Raw genomic sequence first — 25,684 nt, forward strand, 5'->3', positions numbered from 1 at the left:
CTTTCCTTAAAGTTTTCAAACAATAGAAAATATTTTCATTGGCTTCTGGAATTTGCAGTTATTTGAAATAAATGAGGTCTTAGGAATGCCTTTGTACAAACCAGTGAGTCATTTGTATTATGGGATATCTGGAAAGAAGCAGTTATATTCTTATTTTATACACATTTTGAAAAATTAATCTGTCAAGGACATTTGAAGTAAAATACAAACGCTGAAAAGAATGTAATCATAGTGGTCTTATCACCTAGCACTATAATCTTTACTTCCGGAGTCATACTCTGTGTATTTTGAGTTTCTAATTATTGTATATTTCAGGTTTAAGTATTGAAACCTGATTCTGGTATAGTAATGCCTCTTAAGTCTAATACGGATACATTCAAGGACTTCCTTTTATTCTGTTTTCTGGCATAACTAGAATTATGTTTGGCTGCATTACAATCCATCACGTTCTACTTAGTTGGAAGGCAGCAATATTGACAGCAGCGGTCCACACAAAATCCACTTCTGAAAGAGAATAGTATCTCAAAAGGCTAACTAATAATGCTCATGACTATTGTTTTTATCACTGGTACTATTTATTTGGATTCTTTTTTATTATCATTATTACTATTACCACTACTACTGTTATTATTTGCATTCTGTTTGGTTGAGCTAGTAAAACCTGTCAGGCATAGAATTTTTCTTAGGATGAAATATGCCTATACCTGTACTGTGGCCCCTGGAGGAATTCTCTTACTGTTGTTTACTGGCATGTGCTCTTGCATGAGAACAGTGAAATAACTGCTTCACAACAACTGGTAAAATACAGTCATGATTGGGAGTATGCTGGCGGTGGTGGTAATATACCACCTAACTAGCTGGTTTACTTCTACATTTGAATAGGCTATGGGAATTGTGAGTGCTAGTCCCATTTATAAAGTTAATTTGCCTCTAGGTGCTTTCAAGGCAGGTGTAAAAGTGTAAAGGATTTAGTACTTCTGTGAGCTGGTCTTTGTTGGTGATATGTCACTAGAATGGAAAGAAACAGTCACTCTGTTATGCAGCCATCACCGATATTTATCTCCAGAACGTCTTAGGCCTCAAACTGCAACTGTTCCCATTAAATACTAACTTGGCATTCCCTCCTCTCCCAGCTCCTGGAAATCACCATTCCATTTTCTGTTTCTGTGAATTTCTAGGTATCTCATTTAAGCAGAATCATAAAATCTAATACGTTTTGTTTGGTTTATTTTTCTCAGTATAATATTCTCAAGGTTTATCCATTTTGTAGCACAGTGAAGAATTTCCTTACTTTCTAAGGCTGAATAATATTCCTTCCACTGTATGGATATCCCTCATTTTGTTTATTCATTCATCTTTTGATGGACATTTGCTTTATTTCTATCTTTGGACTATTGTGAATAATGCGTCTGTGAACATTGGTGTACGGATACCTGTTCAAGTCCTGCTTTCAGTTCTAGCACATAAATACCTGTAAATGGAATTGTTGGGTCATATATGGTAATTCTGTCCAATTTTCTGAAGCACCTCATATTCTCTTCCACAGTGGTTATATTATTTTACGTTCCCAACAAAAATGCATAAAGCTTCCAGTTTCTCCACATACTTGCCAATGTTTTGGGTCTTTGTTTTGATTTTTGGGGCTCATAGCCAATCTAATGGATGTAAAGTAGTATTTTCATTGTGATTTTGATTTGCATTTACCTAATGATTAGTGATGGTTGAGCATCTTTTCATGTGCATAGATCTTATTTGTGCCATTGATAGATCTTTGGAGAGATGCCTATTTAAATTCTTGGCCAATTTTTTGGGACATCTGAGTGACTCAGCGGTTGAGCATCTGCCTTTGGTTAGACCAGGTCATGATCCTGGAGTCATGGGATGGAGTCTTATATGAGGGCTCTCCGCAGGGAACCTGCTTTTCCCTCTGCCTATGTCTCTGTCTCTTTCTGTGTCTGTCATGAATAAATAAATCTTAAAAAAAAAATTAAGCCATATTTAAAAAAAATAAATTCTTTGCCCATTTTTAAATTGGGTTGTTTTTTTTCTTGTTGAGTTATAGGAGATTAAAAAATATATTCTAGATACTAATCTTTTATCAAATATATAATTGACACATATTTTTCCCCATTCTTTGGATTGTCTTTTCATTTGATAGTATCCTTGGATGTGCAAAAATTTTTAATTTTGATGACATCTAGTTTATTGATTTTTGTTGTTATCTGTGATTTTGATGTCATATCCAAGAAATCATTGTCAAATTCAATGTCATAAAGACATTGAATAGCTTAAGCTTGTAAATTTAAGTTTAGGTGTTTGATCCAATTTGAGTTAAACTTTTTTTAAAAAATATTTTATTTATTTATTGACACACAGAGAGAGGCAGAGACACAGGCAGAGGGAGAGGGAGAAGCAGGCTCCATGCATGGAGCCCAATGGGGGACTTGATCCCGGCTCTCCAGGATCACACCCCAGGCTGCAGGCGGCGCCAAACTGCTGTGCCACCAGGCCTGCCCTGAGTTAAACTTTTGAGTTAAAGCTAGGGGTCCACCTGCATTCTTTTGCATGCGGATATCTGATTTTCCTAGGTTGACAGCTTTGTTGAAAGTCATTTGACTGTAAATGCAAAGTTTTGTTTCTCGGATCCCTGGTCTCTTCTATTGTCTTATATGTTCCTGTCCAGGCCAGTACCACACTTTTGATTAATGTAGCTTTGTAATTCACTTTTGAAATGAGAAAGTGTGAGTTCTCCAATCTTATTCTTTTCTAATTTCTTTTGCCTATTTGGAGTCCCTTGAGATTCCTTATGAATTTTAGCGTGGGTTTTTCTGTTTCTTCAAAATATGTAGTTGGGGCTTTGATAGGGACTATGCTGAGTCTGGATTGCAGTGAGTGATGCGGACATAGTAACTGTTCTGTCTTCCAGCCCATAGACACAGGGTGTCCCCCCTGTTGGCGCATGGCTTCTTTAGTTTCAGGAACTTTTGTAAGGGTAAATTATTTTTAGACCCTAATTTTTTTAAAGATTTTATTTATTCATGAGAGACACACAGAGAGAGGCAAAGACATAGGCAGAGGGAGAAGCAGGCTCCCTGTGGGAACCCTTAGTGCAAGACTTGATCCCAGGACTCTGGGATCACGCCCTGAGCTGAAGGCAGACGTACAACCGCTGAGCCACCCAGTGTTCCTAAACCTTAATTTCTTTAATTATCAGTGTCAAGAATGAATACTATTTCTTTAAGATAATGGGATCAACAAAATTTTACTTTCCCTGATTCCTTTATTTGTGACCAAATGGCATATATGAGGTTGTCAGGTACTTCTATTCATATCTTCTTATCTGGAAGTCTGAAATAGTCTTTTAAGATAATTCTGTAATTCAGACCTCCTACCAGTGTTCTTTCCTAATTATTTTATGTAAATCACATTCTTTTGAATTCTCTAAAATTCGAGTTACTTTGGTTTTTTCCCCCCTCTCTAATTTCAGTTAGGTAAAGAGTGAGAGAAACATGAGAGATGTCTCCTCTGACCACTTTTCCTGGTGTTAGTCCCACCACTCAGCTCTCCTTTTTATCAAATTTATTTTTCCAGATAAAGTTATAATTTGTTTCCATTCATTTATTCAAAATTGTGATAAAAATTCTATTTTTCCCCAATAAAACAGAGCCCTTGGTTTAAATGAATTTTATTTTGCACTATTCATGCATATTCAGTTCAGATGTGCTCACTATTATGCTAGGTACATTGAAAGTATAAAGAGAATATTGGATGTGTTTAGTGAGCTTTCAGAAAAATGAGGCATGCACACAAAATAATGAGAAACTAGTATATAGTTAATGATTACTATCAAAATAAATGAGTTAATAACTCGTATGGGGTAATTATTATGACCTTAAGAGATCACAGATGTTTTAATGAAAAAGTCTCATCTTTTGGTCAACCTTGACAAATGGGAGAAAGATTGAAAAACAGATAGGAGCTCATTCTACTTAAGGAAAGCCAGAAACAAATGTTTAAAAATATGGTAAATGGAGACCAACTTGATTCTAATGTATGATTTATGTTGGAAACAGTATTGGAAATTTTTATGTACATAGTTCAGACTCATGTGTCCAAAGCACTGGTAGTTTTGGAAGTAACCCCAGTGCAGTGTGGGGACTTTTGAGTGGGTTTTGGGCAAGAGGGAAGGTTATTTTAGGAACTTTAATCCTGCAGCGTTGTTCCATCATGAGTCATCACTATTAGAGTGCAGATGAATTCACACTGTGAAATGATCAGTTAATCCCGAGTCTTTAGAAAATGTTGCTCCAAAGCTTTCTTGTGAAGATACAGTCAGTTTGCATGACTGTGGTGTGCAGTAACACCATAAAATGAACTGTTTTCATGTCTTAGGTTTGAACAGATTTAACCATGAGATTCTCATTGCTATGGTGGTAAAAAAGGATTCCTCAGTACCTGTATATTTGAAAGCCTTTACAATGAGGAACTTCATAGCTATTTTTTGAGAAATAGAATGGACATTCAACTTCTTCGTTTTGTTTTATGAGCGTACTGATTGTGGTCTGCTTGACTCCTTAAAATGTTTTATGGTAGACTTGGAATGTTAATATTTACAGGAAGGAAAATTTTGTACTGTTTTACTAAAGCCTTTAACTGTGTGACTACAAAGCAAAATAACTTTGCATATTACTCTATTAGGTCTTTATCAGAGAGTAAAATTATGCTTTATTTGGAAAGGTTTGCCTAGATAGGAGAGTAATACCCTATTTCTCAGGGTAGAAAAATATAATAGCTGCCTTAATAGAGGGAAAACAGAGTTCCTACTTCATAATGAATAATGTGTGAATCATAAAAGAAAAATGGGAGATCACTGGAAATACTTAGTTTTTCAAAGTTTTTGGAACTTCTTCCTTAAATGCTTTAGGGATCCAGTAAAGGCCAGGAAAGACAAATAGTTGAAAATTTCTTGGACTTAATCCTTTCATTTCAATATTAATGGAATTAATGCTTCTTAAATTTGGGTATTTATATGAAAAACATACCTTTTAAATGGCAGTATGGTATAAACTATAAGGATTTTATAATGCTGTTTAAATATTTTTACATTACTTTGTTTTGAACTTTGGATTCAATTTTGCTTATTATGCGTAAGATTTTTGAACATCCTTGTTTAAAACGTAAAATTCCTCATAGTGGGATACAAAATTAATATTAAATATTTATGCTCCTTTAGACATTGTTGAGACAGATTATATGCATGTGTATACTTTGGTTTATATGCTGCTGCATTGGTAGTGGTTAAAAGTATGACCCTACAGGCAATCTTTTCAAGCAGATAAAACTGTTGGGATGCTTTCCCAGGACAATGGGGTTGCCCTCCAGGCGTATCTCTTCAATGCGGTCCCGAATATAACGGGTGTCATTAGCCTTGCAGAATGTATCATCTGTGATTGAAGTTATGTTGTTAAACTGAAAAATAGAAGGGAAAAATTGTTCAGAAGTTTGAAATCAACCTTTTGTATGCTATGTAATAGGATCTTGCAGAATATTCTATCTAAAAATTGATTTTGAAAATATTGTGTATCCTGTGTATCCTCGTAATAATAAAACTCTTTCAGCACGACCAGAGTCTCCCTCCAACCCCCGCCTTTTTACACCTATGGTATTACGTTGGAAGAACACATTACATATTACTCAGAGTAATATCCATGTGGCAGAAAATTCTAAGCATAAATAAGATTATACTAGCTAGAGAAACCATCCCATTCTAGAGTGTCAATTCAAAATGGGTACCATGTCCTTAAAAATTCCTTTAAAAAGTAAAAAGGACAAATGTGAATTCTTCTGTTGATGAAAGACCAATTTTAGCTTAGGTTTTTTTTTTTTTTTTAAGATTTTATTTATTTATTCATGAGACACACACACACAGAGGCAGAGACAGAGACACAGGCAGAGGGAGAAGCAGGCTCCATGCAGGGAGCCCGATGTGGGACTCGATCCTGGGACTCTAGGATCACACCCTGGGCGGAAGGCAGACGTTAAAACCCCTGAGCCACCCAGGCCTCCCCATGTGTCAGATTAACTGGGAGATGCTAAAGGCACACCTGACAACAGACTGTACTCTAACAATAGGCCTTATACCTAGGTTGCTGATCCTTTCTTGGTTCTCTGGACAGCCGGGGCTTTCAGGCAGGTGAATGAGCTGGACTCTAAATATAGTAATATTTCGATAGGCAAAATTTACATGTGAATAAATGAATTTCCTAGTGAGTCCCAAGACTGACCAGTAGTAATTTAAATTAAAGTCAGATATTGTGAAAGGAGCAATCCTACCTGGAGATGAATTACACGGAGACTTTCTGGTAAATTAAGAGGCACAGATTCCAGGGCATTGTGGTCCAAGTAGAGGAAGGAGAGGTGGTTCAGTTTCTGTAAGGAAAAGGTACTTGGCTTGAGCATCACTGAGGTCAGTACATTACTTTCACAGGACTCCTGCTGTGTACACATGTACATGCATATACATGTGTGTACCTGTGTACGTGAATATATATATGTGTGTATACAAGTGTATATAGGTATTGATGTAACACCTATCAGTGCTGTTAATTGCTGGTTTGGTAGTTATTTGGTTTTGAGGATTTTTTTGTTTTCAGAAGTAGTGTATTTTCGTCCTTTATGAAGGATGATAATGCCCTCCTGCATCCCCACATTTCTCTTGGCTCATCTGACCTAATTTCTAGCAAAATGAATACAGACATATCTTAGAGGTATTGTGGGTTCAGTCCCAGACCACCACAATAAAACAAATATTACAATACAGTGAGTCCAGTGAATTTCTTGGTTTCCTGTTGTATATTAAGGGTACATTTACACTATACTGCAGTCTATGAAGTGTGCAGTAGTGTTAAGTCTAACAGTGTACATATCCTAGTTAAAGAATACAGCTAAAAGCTAACCATCATCTGAGCTTTCAGTGAGTTGTAATTCCTAATGACAGATCACCATAACAAATGTAATAATAATAAAAAAGCTTAAATTATTGCAAGAATTAGCAAAATGTGCAGAGACACAGTGAGCAAATGCTGTTGGAAAAGTGGCGCCAGTGGACTTGCTGCATGCAGGGTTGGCACAGACTTTCAGTTTGTAACAACACAGTCTCTGTGAAGCACAGTAAAATGACGTACAATAAAATGATGTGTGCCCATGCTCCTAACTGATGTGCTTGTTAGTAAGATGTTTCCCAGAGCAATTTATTAAATACTTTAGTGAGGTTTGACTTTTTCCCTGGAAAGGTCTATGTTGAATTACTCTTCATGATCAGCAAGCTCATTGCTGTGTATTGTTTTATGATTTCAAGATGAAATGCAAGTGTAAAATTCAGAATATTCAAACCCTTCTTTTGTGAAGTGTTGATCCACTCCTTTTTGGTCTTTACTATTCCAGTTAGTCAATGGCTTACCAGTCAGAATCACATAGCTTCACATTATATGGATTTGTTTGTTTGCTTGTTTTTAATGTGAGTCCTGTTTTGAAAAGTCTCCTGATAATCCCTTAACTTTTGAGGAACTCTGATGTGCCTTTAGAATAATGTTCCTTACAGCTGAAAAAGAACTCCTTAAGTGTAAACAAACAAACAAAAAAACAAAAAAAAAGAAAAATGGAGTATTTTACATCTTCTGACAGATTATTCATTTGTGGACAAATTGTACATTTGTGTGATTATCATTAACTTTATAATACTTGATAGAGTTTCTATTAGTTGTTATCACTAGAAGCCACAAACTTCCCTTTTGATGAGGTGTGCTGCCAATAGTAGCACAATCATCTTTTTATCTGGGGTTCCTCCCAGGACTTGGAGCGGGTTATCACCTGTGCAGGACTGGGCTGAAACAGTGATTTCTCCATAGGCTGTGCATTTGGACACAGCCTAGCTACCTTACCTTTTTCCTGTACCTGTATCTTGAGTTATTAAATTAAGAAATGTATTTAATGTTAGTACATATAGGATTTTATACTAGTTGTGATTATTAGAATTCAAAAGAAAGCCTATAGAATTTTATGGGCTAATATTTTTCAGTAGAAAAAGTAAAATTCAGTGTTTATTTTTGGAACAATAATTTTCTGGCATGTGTAAATTACTAATATGGTAAGGAAAAGAAACACAGGAAAACTCCCATTTTGAGGTTTTATAGCATTCTGGTGCCATGAGGGTACAAACCACATCTGTGTAAATGAGTATTTGCTGTGTGAACAGGTGAAAAAGCTGCAACACAATGTAGTCCCACGAAACAAGGTAAAGTTACGTACTTCAAGTGAGGTGCACAAAAACTAGATTGAATGAGCCCAATAATAGGACTATTTATTGTGGAAATAATGTCTTCATTTATGAAATTAAAATAGTTTTTAAATATAAAAATTTTAGAACAGTATTTCTTTTATCATATCATCATTGGTTGTATAAAACTGATACTGTGGTCATAGTATAAAATACTTACTTTGAAAGTATTTGCTTTGATTCCTCTACTCTTGATTTTGTTGTATTTTGCATTAAATAAAGTGAGCTTAGGAGGAAGAACTGGAAGTTTCAACAGTTGATTTTCAGCTAGTGTGAGTTCTTCTAACAGAGAAAGTTTTGAAAAAGTACCATCTTCTATATCTTCAATCAGATTTCCCGTAAAATCAAGTCGTCTTAAGTTAGCTTGAAGGAAAAATACACAGAAAATATACAAAAAATTTGAAGTTAAAGTTTCATTTATGTGGACTGAAGAAAAGCATTGGTTTAACAGGTCATTCAAATACCTTTTATTTTTAGTATCTAATAGAGTGTAATTAGTAGATCAGTAAACATTGTTGAACTCAAGGTGAGCATCTGCTCTGTGCCTGGTCCTGATGGCCTTTCTCACTTAAGTCCTGGAATCTCAGGGTTGGAAGGAAACTTAAAGTTCATAGTGTCCTTCCATCCTTCTGTGTTTGAATTCTCAGGATGCTGAGGCAGTTTGAAACAAATTCTGGTTGCAAATCATAGGAAGTAAGCATAATATTTGATTGAATAGAATCATGTAGGTATATTTTGGACTTTACACCAGCATGTTGCATTGTGAGTGTAGGTATGTTATCTTAATCTCTCTATACCTTACTGCTTAATAACAACAAATAGGAACATTCCCTAATTTGTTAAAGTGATGCAGACACAGACATTCAGTTTGTGTGTTTGACTTTTATATGTCTAGGATGGTAAGGAAATGGAGTCACTTCTCATTCATTATTTGTGGTGGTCCCTGCAAACACTGAGTTAATGACTATGGACCATTGCTCCCTGGGAATATACAGGGTTGGGTTCCTGTGAGCCTCTGGTCACACATTTACATCAATCAATTGGTACAAAATTCTATGCATGTTTCTGTTGTAAAGCACTGTAGTTAGTATATATTAGTGATACGTTAACATTGAACTCATCATGGCCATGAGCACTGCAGCTCACGCTGGAATGAAGATGACCTCACACAGTGTGTTTGTGAGCAGCTTGAGCACTGCACTTGGGGACCACGTTAAATAGGAAAAAGCACAGCAGTTTGGAAGGTGTGATGCTCAGAAGACTGGACAGGACACTTTCCAGTGTAAGAGCTGATACAGGATGGCAGAGGTCACTTTGTTTGACACTGGCTGGGTAACCCAGGTGTGTTGCCACCATGCACATGTCTACATATAGAGACTTTGGGTCACAAATTTTACCAAGTAGGTGAGTTTGAAAGTGTACATCCACAACTAAAGAGGCAAAATTGTCCTTGGACCGGTTGGGAGCTACCAGTTACAGCATGAATGCTCTTAAGGTGGGTCTCCTAAATGTGCAGTGGGCCAGTGTGCGTTTCTGGGCGTGATTTTCTTCAGACGCACCTGACAACATAGCAGGCGAGAGGATCCTTTAGAAGTTGTGATCTAGGCCTGGGACTTGGCAATACAGAAGTGGGGCAATGTGGTGCACTCACGGCAGGGGCCCTAGAGGCCAGCATCCCAGAAAGGAGTTAAAAAATGCATTAGTTCCACATGGGAATTGTGTGAGGAATTTGGTGCTGGTTTGCAACCATGCCTGGGCCTCTCCTTAGACCTAAATTGAAATCTCTGGAGACTAGGGCCTGGTAGCAGTATTTTTGTTTTTAGTACACAGCCAGGTTTAAGAACCCTGAGTTAGAGTACAGAAAAGCAGACTCTATGCTTGTGGTGAAGGTAGCATTGTGAATCAGTCATTGGGATTAGAGAAGCACTCCAACTATGCTGGTGCTCCTGCTGGGCTGAGGCAAACGAGTCTCAAAGTCCTGAGGTTGAGAAGGCATAGTTGCCCAAATGTTAGATGGGTTGTCAACATAGACATTGAAGTCACCAATAAAGAAAGATGAGAGGGGACACTTGAATGGATAGGAGATGAACCAACAAACCAGTCGATTTTTGTGAAGTATGTCGATACTTAAATACTCCAGCTGTGACTACCCTAGATGTGATGGGCCACAAGTGCCTAAAAATGTGTTTATATGAGGTTAATACTAACATGAGTTAAAATGAATTATTTAAAATTAACTTACGTATATCTGCAAAATCTCTCGCAGTCAGCTTTTTAATTTTGTTGAATCGTGCATAAAGATAGGCTGATTCCTTTGGCAAGGGTGGTACAGCATCAATGTCAACTTCTTCACAGTATACAGAACCACTTAGGCAAACACACAACAGGCACGTGGGCATTTCTAAATTGGGAAACAAAACCATAAAAATACAAACTGATATGCTTTTATCCAGTTTCTTCCACTGTGCATGATTATTTTGAAAATCATCTATTATCACATGTATCAGCAGTCCATTCCTTTTTATTATAGAGTAGTATTTCATGGTATTAATATAGTCCTTCCTTATGGGTTTTTGGTTTTCAGTTTCAGCCAGGTTTTCTGGCTATTTCCTGGGAAAGCTGCTGTGAACATTTATGTAGAAGTCTGTGTGGATGCAATGCTTTTGTTTCTCTAGGGAGAATAGGCTAGATCAGAGTGGCTGAGCACCTGCAGAGGAAAGCCCCACACTGTGTTCCATACAGGTTGTGCGGTATCACAGTCCTTCGGCAGTGCCTAAGAATTCTAGGTTCTCCACGTCCTCCTTGGCATTTGGTTTGATCAGACTTTTTAATTTAGCCATTCCAGGGAGGTATGTTGTGGTATCTCATGTTCTAATTTATATTTTCACAACGACTAATAAGTTGAGCAATTTTTTATAAACTTATTTGCCTTCCACATATTTTCATGGTAAAGTGTTCATATCTTTTGCCTATTTTTATTTATTTTTTTAAAAGATTTTTATTTATTCATCAGAGAGAGAGAGAGAGGCAGAGACACAGGCAGAGGGAGAAGGAGGCTCCATGCAGGAGCCTGATATGGGACTTGATCCCGGGTCTCCAGAATCACGCCGTGAGCTGCAGGTGGCACTAAACCACTGCGCCACCAGGGCTGCCCTCTTTTGCCTATTTTTAAAATGATTTTTTGTATTGTTATTGAATTATGAGTATATATTGTAGGTATAAGTTGTCACATTTCTGTTTTGCAAATCTTTTCCTCCATGTGGCTTGTCTTATTTTCTTATCAATGTCTTTTGACTGGGAAACATTCTTTTGCTTCCACATTTTTACTTAAATTCTAGTAAGTTAATACATAGTGTAATATTGGTTGCAGGAATAGAATTCAGTGATTCATCACTTACATACAACACCCAGTGTTCCTCACAAGTGCCCTCCTTAATGCCCATTCCCTATCTAGCTCCTCCCCCCCCCCACTTCCCTCCATCAAGCCTCGGTTTGTTCTCTAGAGTTAAGAGTCTCTTACGGTTTGCTTCCCTCTCTCTTCCTTTTTTTTTTTTTTTACTTCCCATTTGTTCATCTTTTTCCTAAATTTCCCGTATGGGTGAAATTATATGGCATTTGTCTTTCTCTGACTCATTTCACTTAGCGTAATACCCTCTAACTCCATCCACATCATTGCAAATAGCAAGATTTCATTCTTTCTGATGGCTCAGTAATGTTCCATCATATATATATATATATATATATATATATATATATATATATATATATATACACACACACACACCACATCCTCTGTCGATGGACATTTGGGCTCTTTCCATAGTTTGGCTTTTGTTGATATGCTGTTATAAACATCGGGGTGCATGTGCCCCTTCTAATGTGTATTTGAATGTGTATTTTTGTATCTTTTGAGTAAATACCCAGTAGTGCAATTGCTGGGTCATAGGGTAGCTCTATTTTTAACTTCTTGAGGAACCTCCACACTGTTCTCCACAGTGGCTACACCAGTTTCCACTCCCAGCAACAGTGCAGGAGGGTTCCCCTTTTTCCTCATCCCTACAATCATCTGTTGTTTCTGGTCTTGTTAATTTTAGTTACTCTGCCAGGTGTGAGGTGATTTCTTATTGTGGTTTTAATTTGTATTTTCCTCATGCCAGGTGATGTTGAGCATCTTTTCATGTGTCTGTTAGCCATTTGTGTGTCTTCTTTGGATAAGTGTCTATTCATATCTTCTGCCCATTTCTTAACTATATTATTTGCTTTTTGGGTGTTGAGTTGGTAAATTCTTTATAGATTTTGGATACTAACCCTTTATCAGATTATGTCATTTGCGCATGACATCTCCCGTTCCCTATGCTGCCTCTTAGTTTTATTGTTTCCTTCTCTATGTAGAAGCTTTTTATGTTGACCAAGTCCCAATCGTTCATTTTTGCTTTTGTTTCCTTTGCCTCTGGCAGCATGGCTAATAAGAAGTTGCTGTGGCCGAGGTCAAAGAGGTTTCTTCCTGTGTTCTCTAGGATTTTGATGGTTTCTTGTCTCACATTTAGATCTTTCATCTTTTTTTTTTTTTTAAGATTTTACTTATTTTTAGAGGGAGAGTGTTGTGTGTAAATGGGGGGAGGGGCAGAGGGAGAAGGGGAGAGAGAATCACAAGCAGACTCCACACCAAGTGAGGAGCCCAAATGGGGCTCTATTACACAATCCCAAGATCAATCACCACCAGAGCAGAAACCAAGAGTCAGACGTTCAACCCACTAAGCCACCCAGGCACCCCAGGTCTTTCATCCATTTTGAATTTATTTTTGTGTGTGGTTTAAGCAAGTGGCCTAATTTCATTCTTTTGCATGTTACTGTCCAGTTTTCCCAGCACCATTTGTTCAAGAGACTTTTTTCCATTGGATATTTTTTCCTGCTCTGTCAAAGATTGGTTGACCATATGGTTGTGGGTCGTCCATTTCTGGGTTCTGTATTCTGTTCTGTTGATCTATGTGTGTGCTTTTATGCCAGTAACATACTGTTTTGATGACCACAGCTTTTTTTTTTTTTTAAGATTTTATTTATTTATTCATAGAGACACAGAGAGAGAGAGAGAGAGAGAGAGGCAGAGACACAGGCAGAGGGAGAAGCAGGCTCCTTGCAGAGAGCCCGACGTGGGACTCGATCCAGGGTCTCCAGGATCACGCCCTGGGCTATAGGCGGCACTAAACCGCTGTGCCCCTGGGGCTGCCCATGACCACAGCTTTATAATATGACTTTGTAGTCTGAAGTTGTGAGGCCTCCAGCTTTGCTTTGGTTTTTCGGAATTGTTTTGGCTATTTGAGGTCTTTTGTGGTTCCATACAAATTTTAGGATTGTTTCTTCTAGCTCTGTTGGTATTTTGATAGAGATTGCATTAAATATATAGATAGCTTTGGGGAGTATAGACATTTTAACGTTTGTTCTAGGAACAAACGTGATCATGAAATTTTTTCCCATTTTGTTGTGTCGTCTTCAGTTTCCTGCATAAGTGTTCTATAGTTTTCAGAGTACAGATCTTTTACCTCTTAGGTTTATTCCTGGGTATCTTACTATTTTTGGTTCATTTGTAAATAGGATCAATTCCTTGATTTCTTTTACTGCTGCTTCATTATTGGTGTAGAGAAATGCAACAGATTTCTGTATGTTGGTTTCATATCCTGCGACTTTGCTGAATTTGTGTCAATTTTAGCAATTTTTTGGTGGAGTCTTTCAGGTTTTCTACATAGAGTATCATGTTGCCTGAAAATAGTGAGTTTGATTTCTTCCTTGCTGATTTGGATGCCTTTATTTCTTTTTGTTGTATGATTACTGTGATGAGGATTTCCAGTACTGTGTTAAAATAGTAATGGTGAGAGTGGACATTCTGTCATGTTCCTTACTGTAGGGGGAGGGCTCTGAATTCTTCCTCATGAGGATGATACTAGCTCTGAGTCTTTTGTATGTGGCTTTGATGATGTTGAGGCTTGTTCCTTCTGAACATTTTATATTTTAATGAAGAACAGTTAATTCCTTTATAGTTGTACTTTTTGTGTTGTATTTAAGAGATCTTTGCAACACTACATAATTATCCTTTTTTTTTAAAGTTATATAGGGTAAGCTCTTGATATTTAGGTTTGGGGTCCATTTTTAGTTAATTTTTATATATGGTCTCAGAAAGAGTCAAAGCTCTTTCTTTTTCTTTTTTTTTTCTTTTTTTTTTTAATTTTTATTTATTTATGATAGTCACAGAGAGAGAGAGAGAGAGAGAGAGAGAGAGAGGCAGAGACACAGGCAGAGGGAGAAGCAGGCTCCATGCACTGGGAGCCTGATGTGGGATTCGATCCCGGGTCTCCAGGATCGCGCCCTGGGCCAAAGGCAGGCGCCAAACCGCTGCGCCACCCAGGGATCCCAGCTCTTTCTTTTTCAACCTAGAACTACCTGACTTTTCAGCACCATTTTTTTGAAAAGATTATCTTTCTCCCAGTATGTTGCATTGGCTTTAGTGTAAAAAACCAGTTGACCCTATTGTCTAAATATATTCCTGGATGCTTCTTGTTTATTTTTTTTATTTTTTTTAAAGATTTTATTTATTTATTCATGAGAATACACAGAGAGGAGAGAGAGAGAGGCAGAGACACAGGCAGAGGGAGAAGCAGGCTCCATGCAGGGAGCCTGATGTGGGACTCAATCCTGGGTCTCCAGGATCACGCCCTGAGCTGTAGGCGGTGCTAAACCCCTGAGCCACCGGGGCTGCCCCTTCTTGTTTATTTTTATGCTAATATACAATTTTGTGCTTCCTGTAGCATTTTAGGTACTGTAAATCCTCCAACTGTATTCTTCAATACTGTTATGCCTATTCTGAGTTCCTTGCATTTCCACATCAGTTTCAGTCAGCTTCTTGATTTCAAAAAGCCTGCTAAAAATTTAATTGTTATTGAGTTAAATATGCAAATTGTGAAAAATTGGGGCACCTAGGTGGCTCAGTGATTGAGGACTATGATTGAGTGATTGCCTTCAGCTCAGATCATGATCCCAGGGTTCTGGGATTGAGTCCCACATCAGGCTCCCCACAGAGAGCCTGCTTCTCCCTCTGCCTGTGTCTCTGCCTCTGTGTGTGTGTGTCTCTCATGAATAAATAAATAAAATCTTTAGGAAAAAAAAAAGTCATTTACCTGTTGCTCCATGGGCTAAGATGGACGTTGTGTTAGTAGGCACAAAAGTGATGTGAATCTTCTCCATCTGCCTCAGAGCTCATGGGTAACCAGGTGCAGTGCCATCCAGCAGTAATGTTTTGCAAGGAATGATTTTTCCTGAGCAGTAAATCTCCACCATGGGCTTAAAATATTCCGTCACCCATGTTGTAAACAGATGTGCTGTCCCCAGCTTTGTTGTTCCATGTAAAGCGCGTCGGTGGAGGAGATTTGGCATGATTGCCAAGGGCTGCTTTTCAGAAGGGTCAATGAGCATTGGCTTCCACTTAAAGTCACTGGCTGCATTAGCCCCTAACAAAGTCTACCTGTCCTTTGAAGCTTTGCAGCAGACATCGCCTTCTTTCTAGCTGTGAAAGTCCTAGATGGCATCTTCCCACAGACGACTGTTTCATCTGTATGGAAAATCTGTAGTTGAGTGTGAGCACCTCCGTGCACTCTCTTCGCTGGATCTTCGGGATCACTGGCTGCAGCTTTTCTGTCAGCACTCGCTGCTTCACCTTGCACGTTTACATCATGGAGACAGCTTCTGTCCTTACCCCCGCCACCTTCTGCCAGCTTCCAGCTTTCCTTCTGCAGCTTCCTCACAGCTGCTCAGCCTGTGCACAACTGAAGAGTCAGGGCCTGGCTCTGGGTGAGGCTTTGGCAGAAGGGAATGTTGTTACTGGTTTGAGCTTCCATCCAGACCAGACTCTCCATGTCATCAGTGAGGCTGTTTCACTTTCTCATCATTCAGGGGAGTTCAAGGGAGTAGCCCTTGGAATGTCCTTCAAGAACATTTCCTTTGCCTTCAGACCTGGGCTCCTCGTTTGGCACAAGAGGCCTCAGTTCTGGCCTGTCTTGGGTTTTGACGGGTGTTCGGGGGAAGCTTCATGTCTAGCTTTCAATGGAAAGTGAGAGATGTGTGACTCTTCCTTTCACTTGAATGTTTGGAGGCCACAGTAGGGTCATCCAATGTCTTAATGTCAATAGGGTCATGTCTCAGGGCCTAGAGGGGCTCCAAGAGGAGTAGAGAGATGGGGGGATGGCTGGTCCCTGGAGCAGTCAGAGCACATACAACATTTATTAGTCACGTTGCCTGTCTTCTATGGGCATGGCTCATGGTACCCCCACATTATGGTGTTGACATTAAAGATCACTGATCACAGGTCACCGTTACAAATAAATGGGGAAAGTTGAAATATTTTGAGAGTTCCCGAAGTGTGACACAGAGGCATGAAGTGAGCAAATGGTGTTGGAAAAATGGTGCCGGTAGACTGGTGCCACACAGGGTTGCCATAAACCTTCGATTTGTGTTAAAAAATAAAAATAAGAAATGCAGCATTTGCAGAGTAGAGTAAAACGGGGGTCTGTACCTATGTCTGTACCTCTGTGTCCAAACTATGGTCTTCTATTGTAGTCCAGCACCACCATGCTCACTCTGGCCTTCCCCCTCACCACATTTATAGCAATTTCTCCCACTCTGAGAAACCTGGCTCTCATTATCCAGGGTAGTATTTTACTCAGTACTAGTAATTTACCCAGTGTAGTGTTTACCCAGCACTCACACATTAGTTTCATTATTGTTGACCTGTAACGCAGTAGAAAACAAACCTGGAATTGTACTGTTTGTCCATTCTATTTTGTCTTTAGCCTGAAGGCCTATAGTCAAAATCCTGTGTTTAAGGGTCACTTGGATTAAATTTGTTTCCTTTTAGTGTGTTATGTTATTCATTTAAAATGAAATTGTTTCCAATTGTATGCCATTTCTATCTCATCTTTGTTGATTTTTTTTTATAAATATATTTGTTAGTTTACCTGTGTGAAATATAGCCTTGTTCTCAAATCAAATCTATACAGAAAGTGTATACTCAGGGAAGTCCCAGACCCTCCTGCCCCCCATCTCTCTCTCCTTTCCACCACTGGTCGCTTCTGTGACAGGTTGCCTTTCTTGAGTTTCTTCTTTTTTTTTTTTTTTTAATTTTTTTTTTTTTTTTTTTTTTTTATGATAGTCACAGAGAGAGAGAGAGAGAGAGAGAGGCAGAGACACAGGCAGAGGGAGAAGCAGGCTCCATGCACCGGGAGCCCGACGTGGGATTCGATCCCGGGTCTCCAGGATCGCGCCCTGGGCCAAAGGCAGGCGCCAAACCGCTGCGCCACCCAGGGATCCCTCTTGAGTTTCTTCTCACACAAGTGAGCTGATGTATTCTTTCATCTCTTTTCTTGGATGAAAGGCAGCATGCCATAGTCTTTTGCACTTTGATGAGAGGTGGTTTTTTTTTTTTTTTTTTTTTTTTCATGTAATATATTCTGGAAATCACTTCTTGTTCATAGAGATCTTCCCTATTCATTTTTATAATTGAGTAGTATTCCCCGGTGTAGATTTTTTGATAAATATTTTATTCATTCATGAGAGACACACACACAGAGGCAGAGACAGAGGGAGAGGGAGAAGCAGGCTCCATGCAGGGAGCCCGACGTGGGACTTGATCCTGGGACCCCAGGGTTATTCCCTGGACTGAAGGCAGGCGCTAAACCGCTGAGCCACCCAGGGATCCCCCTCCCTGGTGTAGATTTGCTATACTTCATCCAAGCTGTCTTCATTGTATGGATTGTTAGATTGTTTCCAGAATTTTGCATTTGTGAGCAGTGCTTCTATGATGGTATGTATGTATATTCTTCCTTTCAGAGGTATATCTGTAGGGTAAATTCCTAGAAGTTGATTGCTATATCACAAAGTAAATGCATGTTTGGTTCTGTTAGATAATTTTTTTAACTCCTGTCGAAAGACATTATACTAATTTGTATTCCTCCCAGCAATATATGAGGGTATCTGATACTCCATGGCCTTGCCAGTGGTATAATATAACAGCTTTAATTTGTGGCTATCAGATAGGTTAAAAATTTATATCTCAGGGCAATTTAAACTTACATTTCTCTATGTGTGAGATAGAACATCTTTTCACATGTTTAAGGGTCATTTTTATGTCACTTTTTGAATTGTCCTCATATTTTTTGCTGTTTTTTTCCAATGGATTTTTAGTCAATATTTTCCTGGATTTTTATGTGTTATTTATAAATTAGGGATACTAACTTTATTTCTCTCAGGTTTCAGTTGTGTTTGACTTCATTTATGATGATGCTCTTTACCACGAAAACATTTGATTTCATCAAGTCAAATTTATTGATCTTTTTTAGTATTTTGTCTGGATTTTGAGGCATCCCACACCCAGATTATCATCTCATATTTGCATTGTTTCACTTTTTACATGTAGACCCTAATTTATATGGAGGGATTTGTTTTTCTGGGTAAAGTATGGATCTAATTTTTGTCTCTTTTCAGTTGACCACTCAGTTGTCCAACACTAGTTTTTAAAATTTTTTTTGTTTTCATTTATTTATCTAAAGACTTTATTTGAGAGAGAGCGAACATGAGCAAGCGAGCAAGAGCAGGAGTAGAGGCAGAGGAAGAGGGAGAGGCAGACTCCTTGCTGAGCAAGGAGCCTGACCGTGGTGGAGCTCGATCCTAGGACCCTGAGATCATGACCTGAGCAGAAGGCAGACGCTTCACAACTGACCACCCAAGTGCCCCTGAAGTTCTTATTTATATTCCAGTTAGTTAACAGCCTTGTTTTTTTTTTTTAACAATCACCATGATTTGAAGCCCCTAGCAGCTCCGTTGGTGGAGCCTTGTTCTCTTGATCTCAGGGTTGTGAGTTTGAGCCTCTATGTTGGGTGTAGAGATGACTTAAAAATAAAATCTTTAAAAATACCATCTTTACTTCAGTGATTTAAGGTGACTTCTCTATTATATACTAAATTTCTATATGTATTTCTATTTCTGAACTTTCTGTACTTGCACCAGTATTACATGTATTTAAACACAGAGACTTTGTGTTCTATTATGAGATACATCTGGTTCCTGAGGACAACTGTCATTTTTCTGTGAGTCTCTAGCTATTTGTGCAGATTTGATTTTTCCACGTGAACTTGAGAATCAACTTCACCAGCTTTTAAAGTAGGTTATTGTAAATTTAGGGAGAGCTGACATCTTTATGATACAGAATCATCCTATTCAAGAGCAAGGGATGTCTTTCCAATTAGTGTGTGTGTGTTTTTTTAATGTTGTCATGTGAAATGCTGTTCTTTGATCAAAAATAAATACATAGGAACAATTAAGAAAGATGTTATTTTATAATTTTCTCTTTTCATTGAAGCATATATTATTTATATATATAGCCATCTCTGTGTCTTCTGTTTGTTGCAATTAAGAATTCATTTTATTTCCATTATCCTCAGGTTGCACATAGTATTTGCAGATCATTGTTGTTAAGTCACTGTTTCTGAAATTGATTTTATACAGATGGAAGCACACAGTGTATACTCGGGACTCGGATTGTTCTTGAATGTTCCTGCCCCATGATTCTCACTCATAGCACGGGGTGGCAGTGGATGTCCCAACTAACACACCAGCTGACTTTATCATTGGAGATAAAGTCCACTGTTTGAATTTAATATAGCTTGAGGTCATTTTTTATACCATAAGGAATAAATTTCCATTATCTATTTATTAAAGCTCCTTTTAAGATAATTAGATGAGAGGGTATGCACACTTACCATCATTTTCCTTCTTGAGGGGTGGTAGCATTACACGCTCATCTTTTTGTAATTGAAGACTTTTCTCTTTAGGTAGTATAGTTTCTTTTTCCTATTAGAAAAGTAAAAAATTGTTATTAGGTTTGAAAAAGCCTAATTTTGAGTTTTAACTTAAGGTTATGGGGTGCCTGGGTAGCTCAATGGGTTGAGCATCCAACTCTTGGTTTCAGTTCAGGTTGTGATCTCAGGATCATGGGATGGAACCCCACGTTGGGCTCCACACTCAGCAGGGAGTCTGCTCGGGATTCTTTCTCCCTCTCCTTCTACCCCTCCTCACCTCTCTCAAATAAATAAATCTTAAAACTAAAGAGCGTAGGATCACAGCACCTGTCTTCTCATGGTCATAGTGGCATCTCTTTTGTGCTGCATACATAATTCCACTTCATCATTCATTAACTTATAAGGCAAATATTTGTGTAGCTTGTTTTCACTCCAGACTGTCGACTCCATGAGTATAAGAAAGAACCAGGTCTGTTTTTTGTTTGTTTGTTTGTTTGTTTGTTTTTTAAATCTCCAAAAGCTGAACTCTGTGCCTCCTAATTAATATATTGAAATTCCAAATGGGAGCTGAAAGGGGCTCTCTGACTCAGAATTTAGTTTTTCTGAAGTGAAACTTGAAATGAGATCCTCTTTATGTAGGGTAGGTCTTTTAATTATTCTTTATGGTCTTGCCTTAATTGAGTTCCTGATGGCAGATTTTACCATGTTCAGCAGGATTGAAGCACAAGTCATGGTGCTTGTGCTGGGCACTGAGCAGGCTTTTGGCTTCTTCTGCATGTGGCCCATCATTACCTACATGCCTGCAGTACACCTGGCCCTTTTATTCTTTTTGCCTGCCCCACTGGGACCTCCAGTCCAGGCTGTTAGCCCTGGGGGTCTGTATCACTCTCTCCTATCCTGGAAGGGAACATTTTCTGCCATTAGACTTAATGTAGATGGCGTGGGGCCACCAGTGTGTACCCTCTGAAAGCACATTTGCCTTCCATCTCCATCTTAACTCCTTTTTCCTCCCACATGGCTTCTGCTTGAACAGCCCCTCCACTCTGAATCTGTATATTAAGTGCTGTTGAATTTTAATCCACAAATACGAGTTCCTACATTTATATTAAGAGCAGAACTTCTAAAGCAATGTGAAGAGAAACAAAGAACTTACTACTTTTTAGAGACCATGGAATTTTGAAATTATTTTCTTAACTTAAAGATTCCAATCATCCATGTAAGCCAATAGTTGATTGTTATGATAAGCACTTTTAAAAAGAATTTCTGAAGCTATGACTAGTGGTACCAATCCTTTTTGTCTTAATATTAGGCAAAAATAATACCAGCATATTAACTCCATTGAAAGAAATTATAGTGTTAACATTTGGTCCTGTGTACTAAAAAAGAAAAAAAAATCAACATTGTTATATATTTGGCTGCCTTTCTCATTTTCCATTCTATGTGTGCATGCGTGCATGGCACACACGCATACACAGAGTAGGCAGGAGCAGATACTTATGTGCTGCATTAACTTTTTCCTTACCCAGCGTTCATTTCTGTGTGCCAAGAAAACCACAAGTAATTACTCAGCCCATGTAAGTGGAGTATGAAAGATGTGAAGTCATCCCTGCAGAGTATTAACTGAAGGACAATTACAGTCACTTCGTACAAATTGTTAGTCTAAATTGTTGAAACTGATTAAAAATTAAGCCTCACATTGAGGCGTTTTTCATTTTTTGTTACCATATGTAAGTTATTGTGAAATGCTGTAGAAACCAAAATAAGCAGTATTTATTTCCACGAACCACTTCTTTCTAAAATAATAAACCTTAAGCTGGTAATCCAAGATTATTTCTCCTAATACACATTTCTCCTATTTTATTTTGAGGCAATATAATACACAAATATAGGGCATTGTATAACACTACTTATAAATCTTCAACCAGTAAGAGATCATCTTAAATTTTATGTTGGTTGCTATAGATACTGTTTGGTTACAATAGATTCTTTTTATTAATTTGGGAGACATGCATACTTTAAAAATATAATCTTGGGGATATTTTGAATTACTTTCATTTAAAGTGCTTTTTCTTTCCCCTTACCTTATCAGACACAATAGAAAAAAACCCATGCATTTAAATGGGTGACTAATTTAGAAGTTTAATTTAGGGTAGAAATAAAGTACCTTAATATTTTTTCCATCCAGATATTTGTCCTCAAAATCTTGACTAAACAAGGTTTCTTCAAAATTATCTGTTCCATAATCATAGGTCATGCGTGAGTCCTGCAGAGTTGGTGGTGCTGGCTCTGTCAGAGGTATAAACAGGAGCAGAAAAAGTGTAGACTGCAGAGTCTTCATGTCAGCAAAGTCAAGGTGACTGGAAGTTAATAAGCTAGTGGCCTGCTGACTGTGGGACAATGCTCTCTTTTTCCCTGGAAGTAAAAACGCAGACCATCGAAGCAATATTTAAAAGCTTAGAGGACTTTTGGCAGAGTATACTCAGTAGGGGCCAGAGAACAATATTTAACCCTTAGTGATCTTTAATTAGATGCTAAAAGTTTTCATGTATCAGTGACGTTCTTAAAAATAGTTTCAGAAAATGGTTTTATTTATTTTTCTGTCAAAACCCAAGCAATGTTGAAAATTTCAGTTCGTTAATAATTAGGTGCTTTAAACAAAGGTACTTGTATGCAATTGAAGTCTTAGGATACCTGTAGTTTAAATAGTTAAAATGAAGACTCATGATCCTGTCTCATGTGAGTTAAAAATATCATATTTCAACTTTGCTATTTTATAAGAACCTTGATTTGTAATGGTAGGAATAGAAATAAGTTCCAAGAGTTTTAAAACTTTATATTTAACATGAAAAGTAATCATTAACACTTCTAGGTGATAAAGCATATGGGAAAAGCCATAATTTTAATTTTCTTAGTCTTGTAATTTTCATTGACATCATTATTTTTAGTTAATAGCATTGCTTTTGGAATTTATACTATGAAAAACACAGTATTGCAGACTAGAAAAAATACAGAATTTAATCAAGGATTTTGAGGAAGATTCTCTTAGGCTTCTCAGTGATGCGCATTTCAGAGTTTTAAAGTAATTTCAGACAGAATCAGAGTTGCTGGTGCTGCATTGTAGATGCCAGCTTGTCAAAAATCAGTGGCTAAAAAGCCTGGTTTTGTGACTTTTGCAGCAAGGTTCTTGCCTGCAGGGATGTTAAAATTATCTAGTGACTTTAAGTGCTTGTTACAATTGTTCAAGGTAACTGAAACTTAAAAATTAGAGGTGGCCTTTGCATTTATCAAGACTGTTCGATGAATCCCACATCTTAACAAATGATATTTAAAAGAATATGTGAAAGAAGAGCCTACCGTTATAGCTTTTTTGAAGCTTTTTGTGGTTTTCCTCAATAGAAGTTCATGCGTGTGTATTAGCCCCAAGTGGTAGGTGAAGGAGGAAAGCTGTGGATCAGTTTCAAACTGCTGCATGGAGTTTCAGGGCCCAGCAGCTTTAAATGCAGTTTGCATGTGGTAGAGATCCTTGCCAACATTCTTTCTCTGGGGTGAAATGTAGTGTGTTGTACTGGAGAGCTGTGCTTGAAACATTTTCAGCTGCCGTGCTTGGTCTGCTTCTAATTACCGTAAGCTTGTGTTATTTTTCACATGTGTACCTTGTGTAATGAGCACTAAGGTTTCATGAGTATTATTTGTAAAGATGACATAGCTTTAAAGTCCTGCTTTTTATTTTAATGCTTTCCCAGAAGATAAAAACTTCTGCTTTTTCAATGAAATAAAACACCAAATCAAAACCTAGTCTGTGCTCTTAATTTTATGAGGGGTAAAAATATTGCCGTAGTACCATAATTAGTATATAGTCAAGAAATTTCCAATGCAAAAATTACTTTTAGTATAAATTATCATGTAGTTTAATCATTTGGGGCCCCCCTCCTTTATTTTAGTTACATGTAATAAAAATCCAAGTCTGAGAAATCAGCTTTTAAAAAATACATTTGATTTGTAATTCAGAGTTTTGATAGTAAAGATAGCTTCGTTTGCTAAAATAAGGAAACTATAAAAATCATTTAAATTGTAAATTTGATTTTTAAAAGTTTAAATGGTATTTTAGATAACTATATATGACCATCGTAAAGATTCACTTTCATTTTATCACTCTTTGGTGCTCTTAGCATTCAGGGTAACATTTCTTTCTCCTCTAAACCAAAAATCCAATAGATATGGGTATGAATAAATTTTATTATAAAACAGAAAAGAATACCAATTTGTCCTTTTCTATTTAAAATTGTCTTTAGAGTCTTTCAAATTATAGCTTGGAAAATCTAAGACTTGAATGCTCATGATTTTATTTGAATGTGAATTATTTTACATTTTGTGATATTCTCTGGTTTGGGCTGATAGAAATTGTCAATTTTATGGCTTTAAGGATACAATAAAATATTCAGAGTCTTTGCAAATATCTTAAAATGAAACAGCAAATACTGGTTAGTTTGTTTCGCACTGTGTGCCAGATTTGTTGAGAAGTGAACAGGATAGATGTTAAATGTCAGATTTAGAGAATCCTAGAGATGGGACGCTTTACTCATGTCAAATACAGTGTGATCCTTTGTACTACAGAAAATTATACTGTGAATTATAACATCTCTCCTTGGGAAGTCATGACCAGTGAATACAGTTTTATTGGTATTCATCCATGAAGTAAATTTATTGGGCACCAGTTTCTGCCAGAAGTGCAGACAAATGCACTCAGACTACTAAAATGCCATTTCTCCCCTGAAGACACTTCCCTGGTTTGCAGTGATCTTGAACAAGTTAACTTCTTTGGACTTCAGTGTTTTTATCTGTTGGACTGTAGTTACTGCCGAGTTTTTCCAACCTCCGCGCTATTGAAATCTTGGAGTAGATCATTCTTTGTGGTGCGTTGTAGGACATTTTGCAGCATCCCCACTCTCTGCCCACTAGATGCCAGTAGCATTCCTCCACCCCTCACCCCCATCAGCTGTGACAAACCAGTATTATCTCAATACTTTGTCCCTTTGAATGACCAAACACATACTTCTAAATCACAGCACGGCAATCCATTCCCTGGTCCTTGAACATGGGTCCCTCACCGCCAAACAATGATAAAAGTCAAAAGATGCTGGTGCACTGCCAGAATCCCATTCAGTCATTAATAACTGTTCAGTCATGGGGTCCCTGGGTGGCTCAGCGGTTTAGCGCCTGCCTTTGGCCCAGGGTGCAATCCTGGAGTTCCAGCATTGAGTCCCACATCGGGCTCCCGGCATGGAGCCTGCTTCTCCCTCTGCCTGTGTTTCTGCCTCTCTCTGTCTCTAGTTCTATCATAAATAAATAAATAAAATCTTAAAAAAAAAAACAAACTGTTCAGTCCATGCTCATATCTTATGAAAATGTCTCCCAGGGCAAAGCCACTTAGGTTTGCAGGCTTCTGTGCCAACTTGTGAGGTTCTAAAAGCAGGAGTGGTCTCAGTAACGTCCTTTCAGGTATCTGGTA

At 37.9% G+C, this 25,684-nt stretch overlaps 2 protein-coding genes across 4 annotated transcripts in view; one reads left to right on the forward strand and one right to left on the reverse strand.

The window, feature by feature from the left end:
* CENPP (centromere protein P) overlaps positions 1-25,684 on the forward strand; it is a 230,132-nt gene that overhangs the window by 53,675 nt on the left and 150,773 nt on the right. The window lies entirely within an intron of this gene.
* OGN (osteoglycin) lies at positions 3,670-23,750 on the reverse strand. The gene is made up of 7 exons (XM_025984400.2): positions 23,530-23,750; positions 22,340-22,587; positions 20,137-20,227; positions 10,578-10,736; positions 8,496-8,698; positions 6,334-6,429; positions 3,670-5,469 (listed from the first exon to the last, which is right to left on the reverse strand). The coding sequence occupies exons 2-7, from the start codon at positions 22,511-22,513 to the stop codon at positions 5,299-5,301; spliced, it is 894 nt and encodes a 297-aa protein (XP_025840185.1). The 5' UTR covers positions 22,514-22,587; positions 23,530-23,750; the 3' UTR covers positions 3,670-5,298.

Source organism: Vulpes vulpes, chromosome 1 (genome assembly GCF_048418805.1).
Source record: "Vulpes vulpes isolate BD-2025 chromosome 1, VulVul3, whole genome shotgun sequence".
In the NCBI taxonomy this organism is placed as follows: Eukaryota; Metazoa; Chordata; class Mammalia; order Carnivora; family Canidae; genus Vulpes; species Vulpes vulpes.

Excerpts from the sequence above, each read along its gene's own strand:
- OGN (XM_025984400.2), bottom strand. The coding sequence starts at position 22,513 with ATGAAGACTCTGCAGTCTACACTTTTTCTGCTCCTGTTTATACCTCTG. Across the intron at positions 8,699-10,577 it reads GAGAGATTTTGCAGATATAC|CTAACTTAAGACGACTTGAT; the intron begins GTAAGTTAATTT and ends TTTTCCTTCAAG. Across the intron at positions 5,470-6,333 it reads TCCGTGTAATTCATCTCCAG|TTTAACAACATAACTTCAAT; the intron begins GTAGGATTGCTC and ends TCTATTTTTCAG.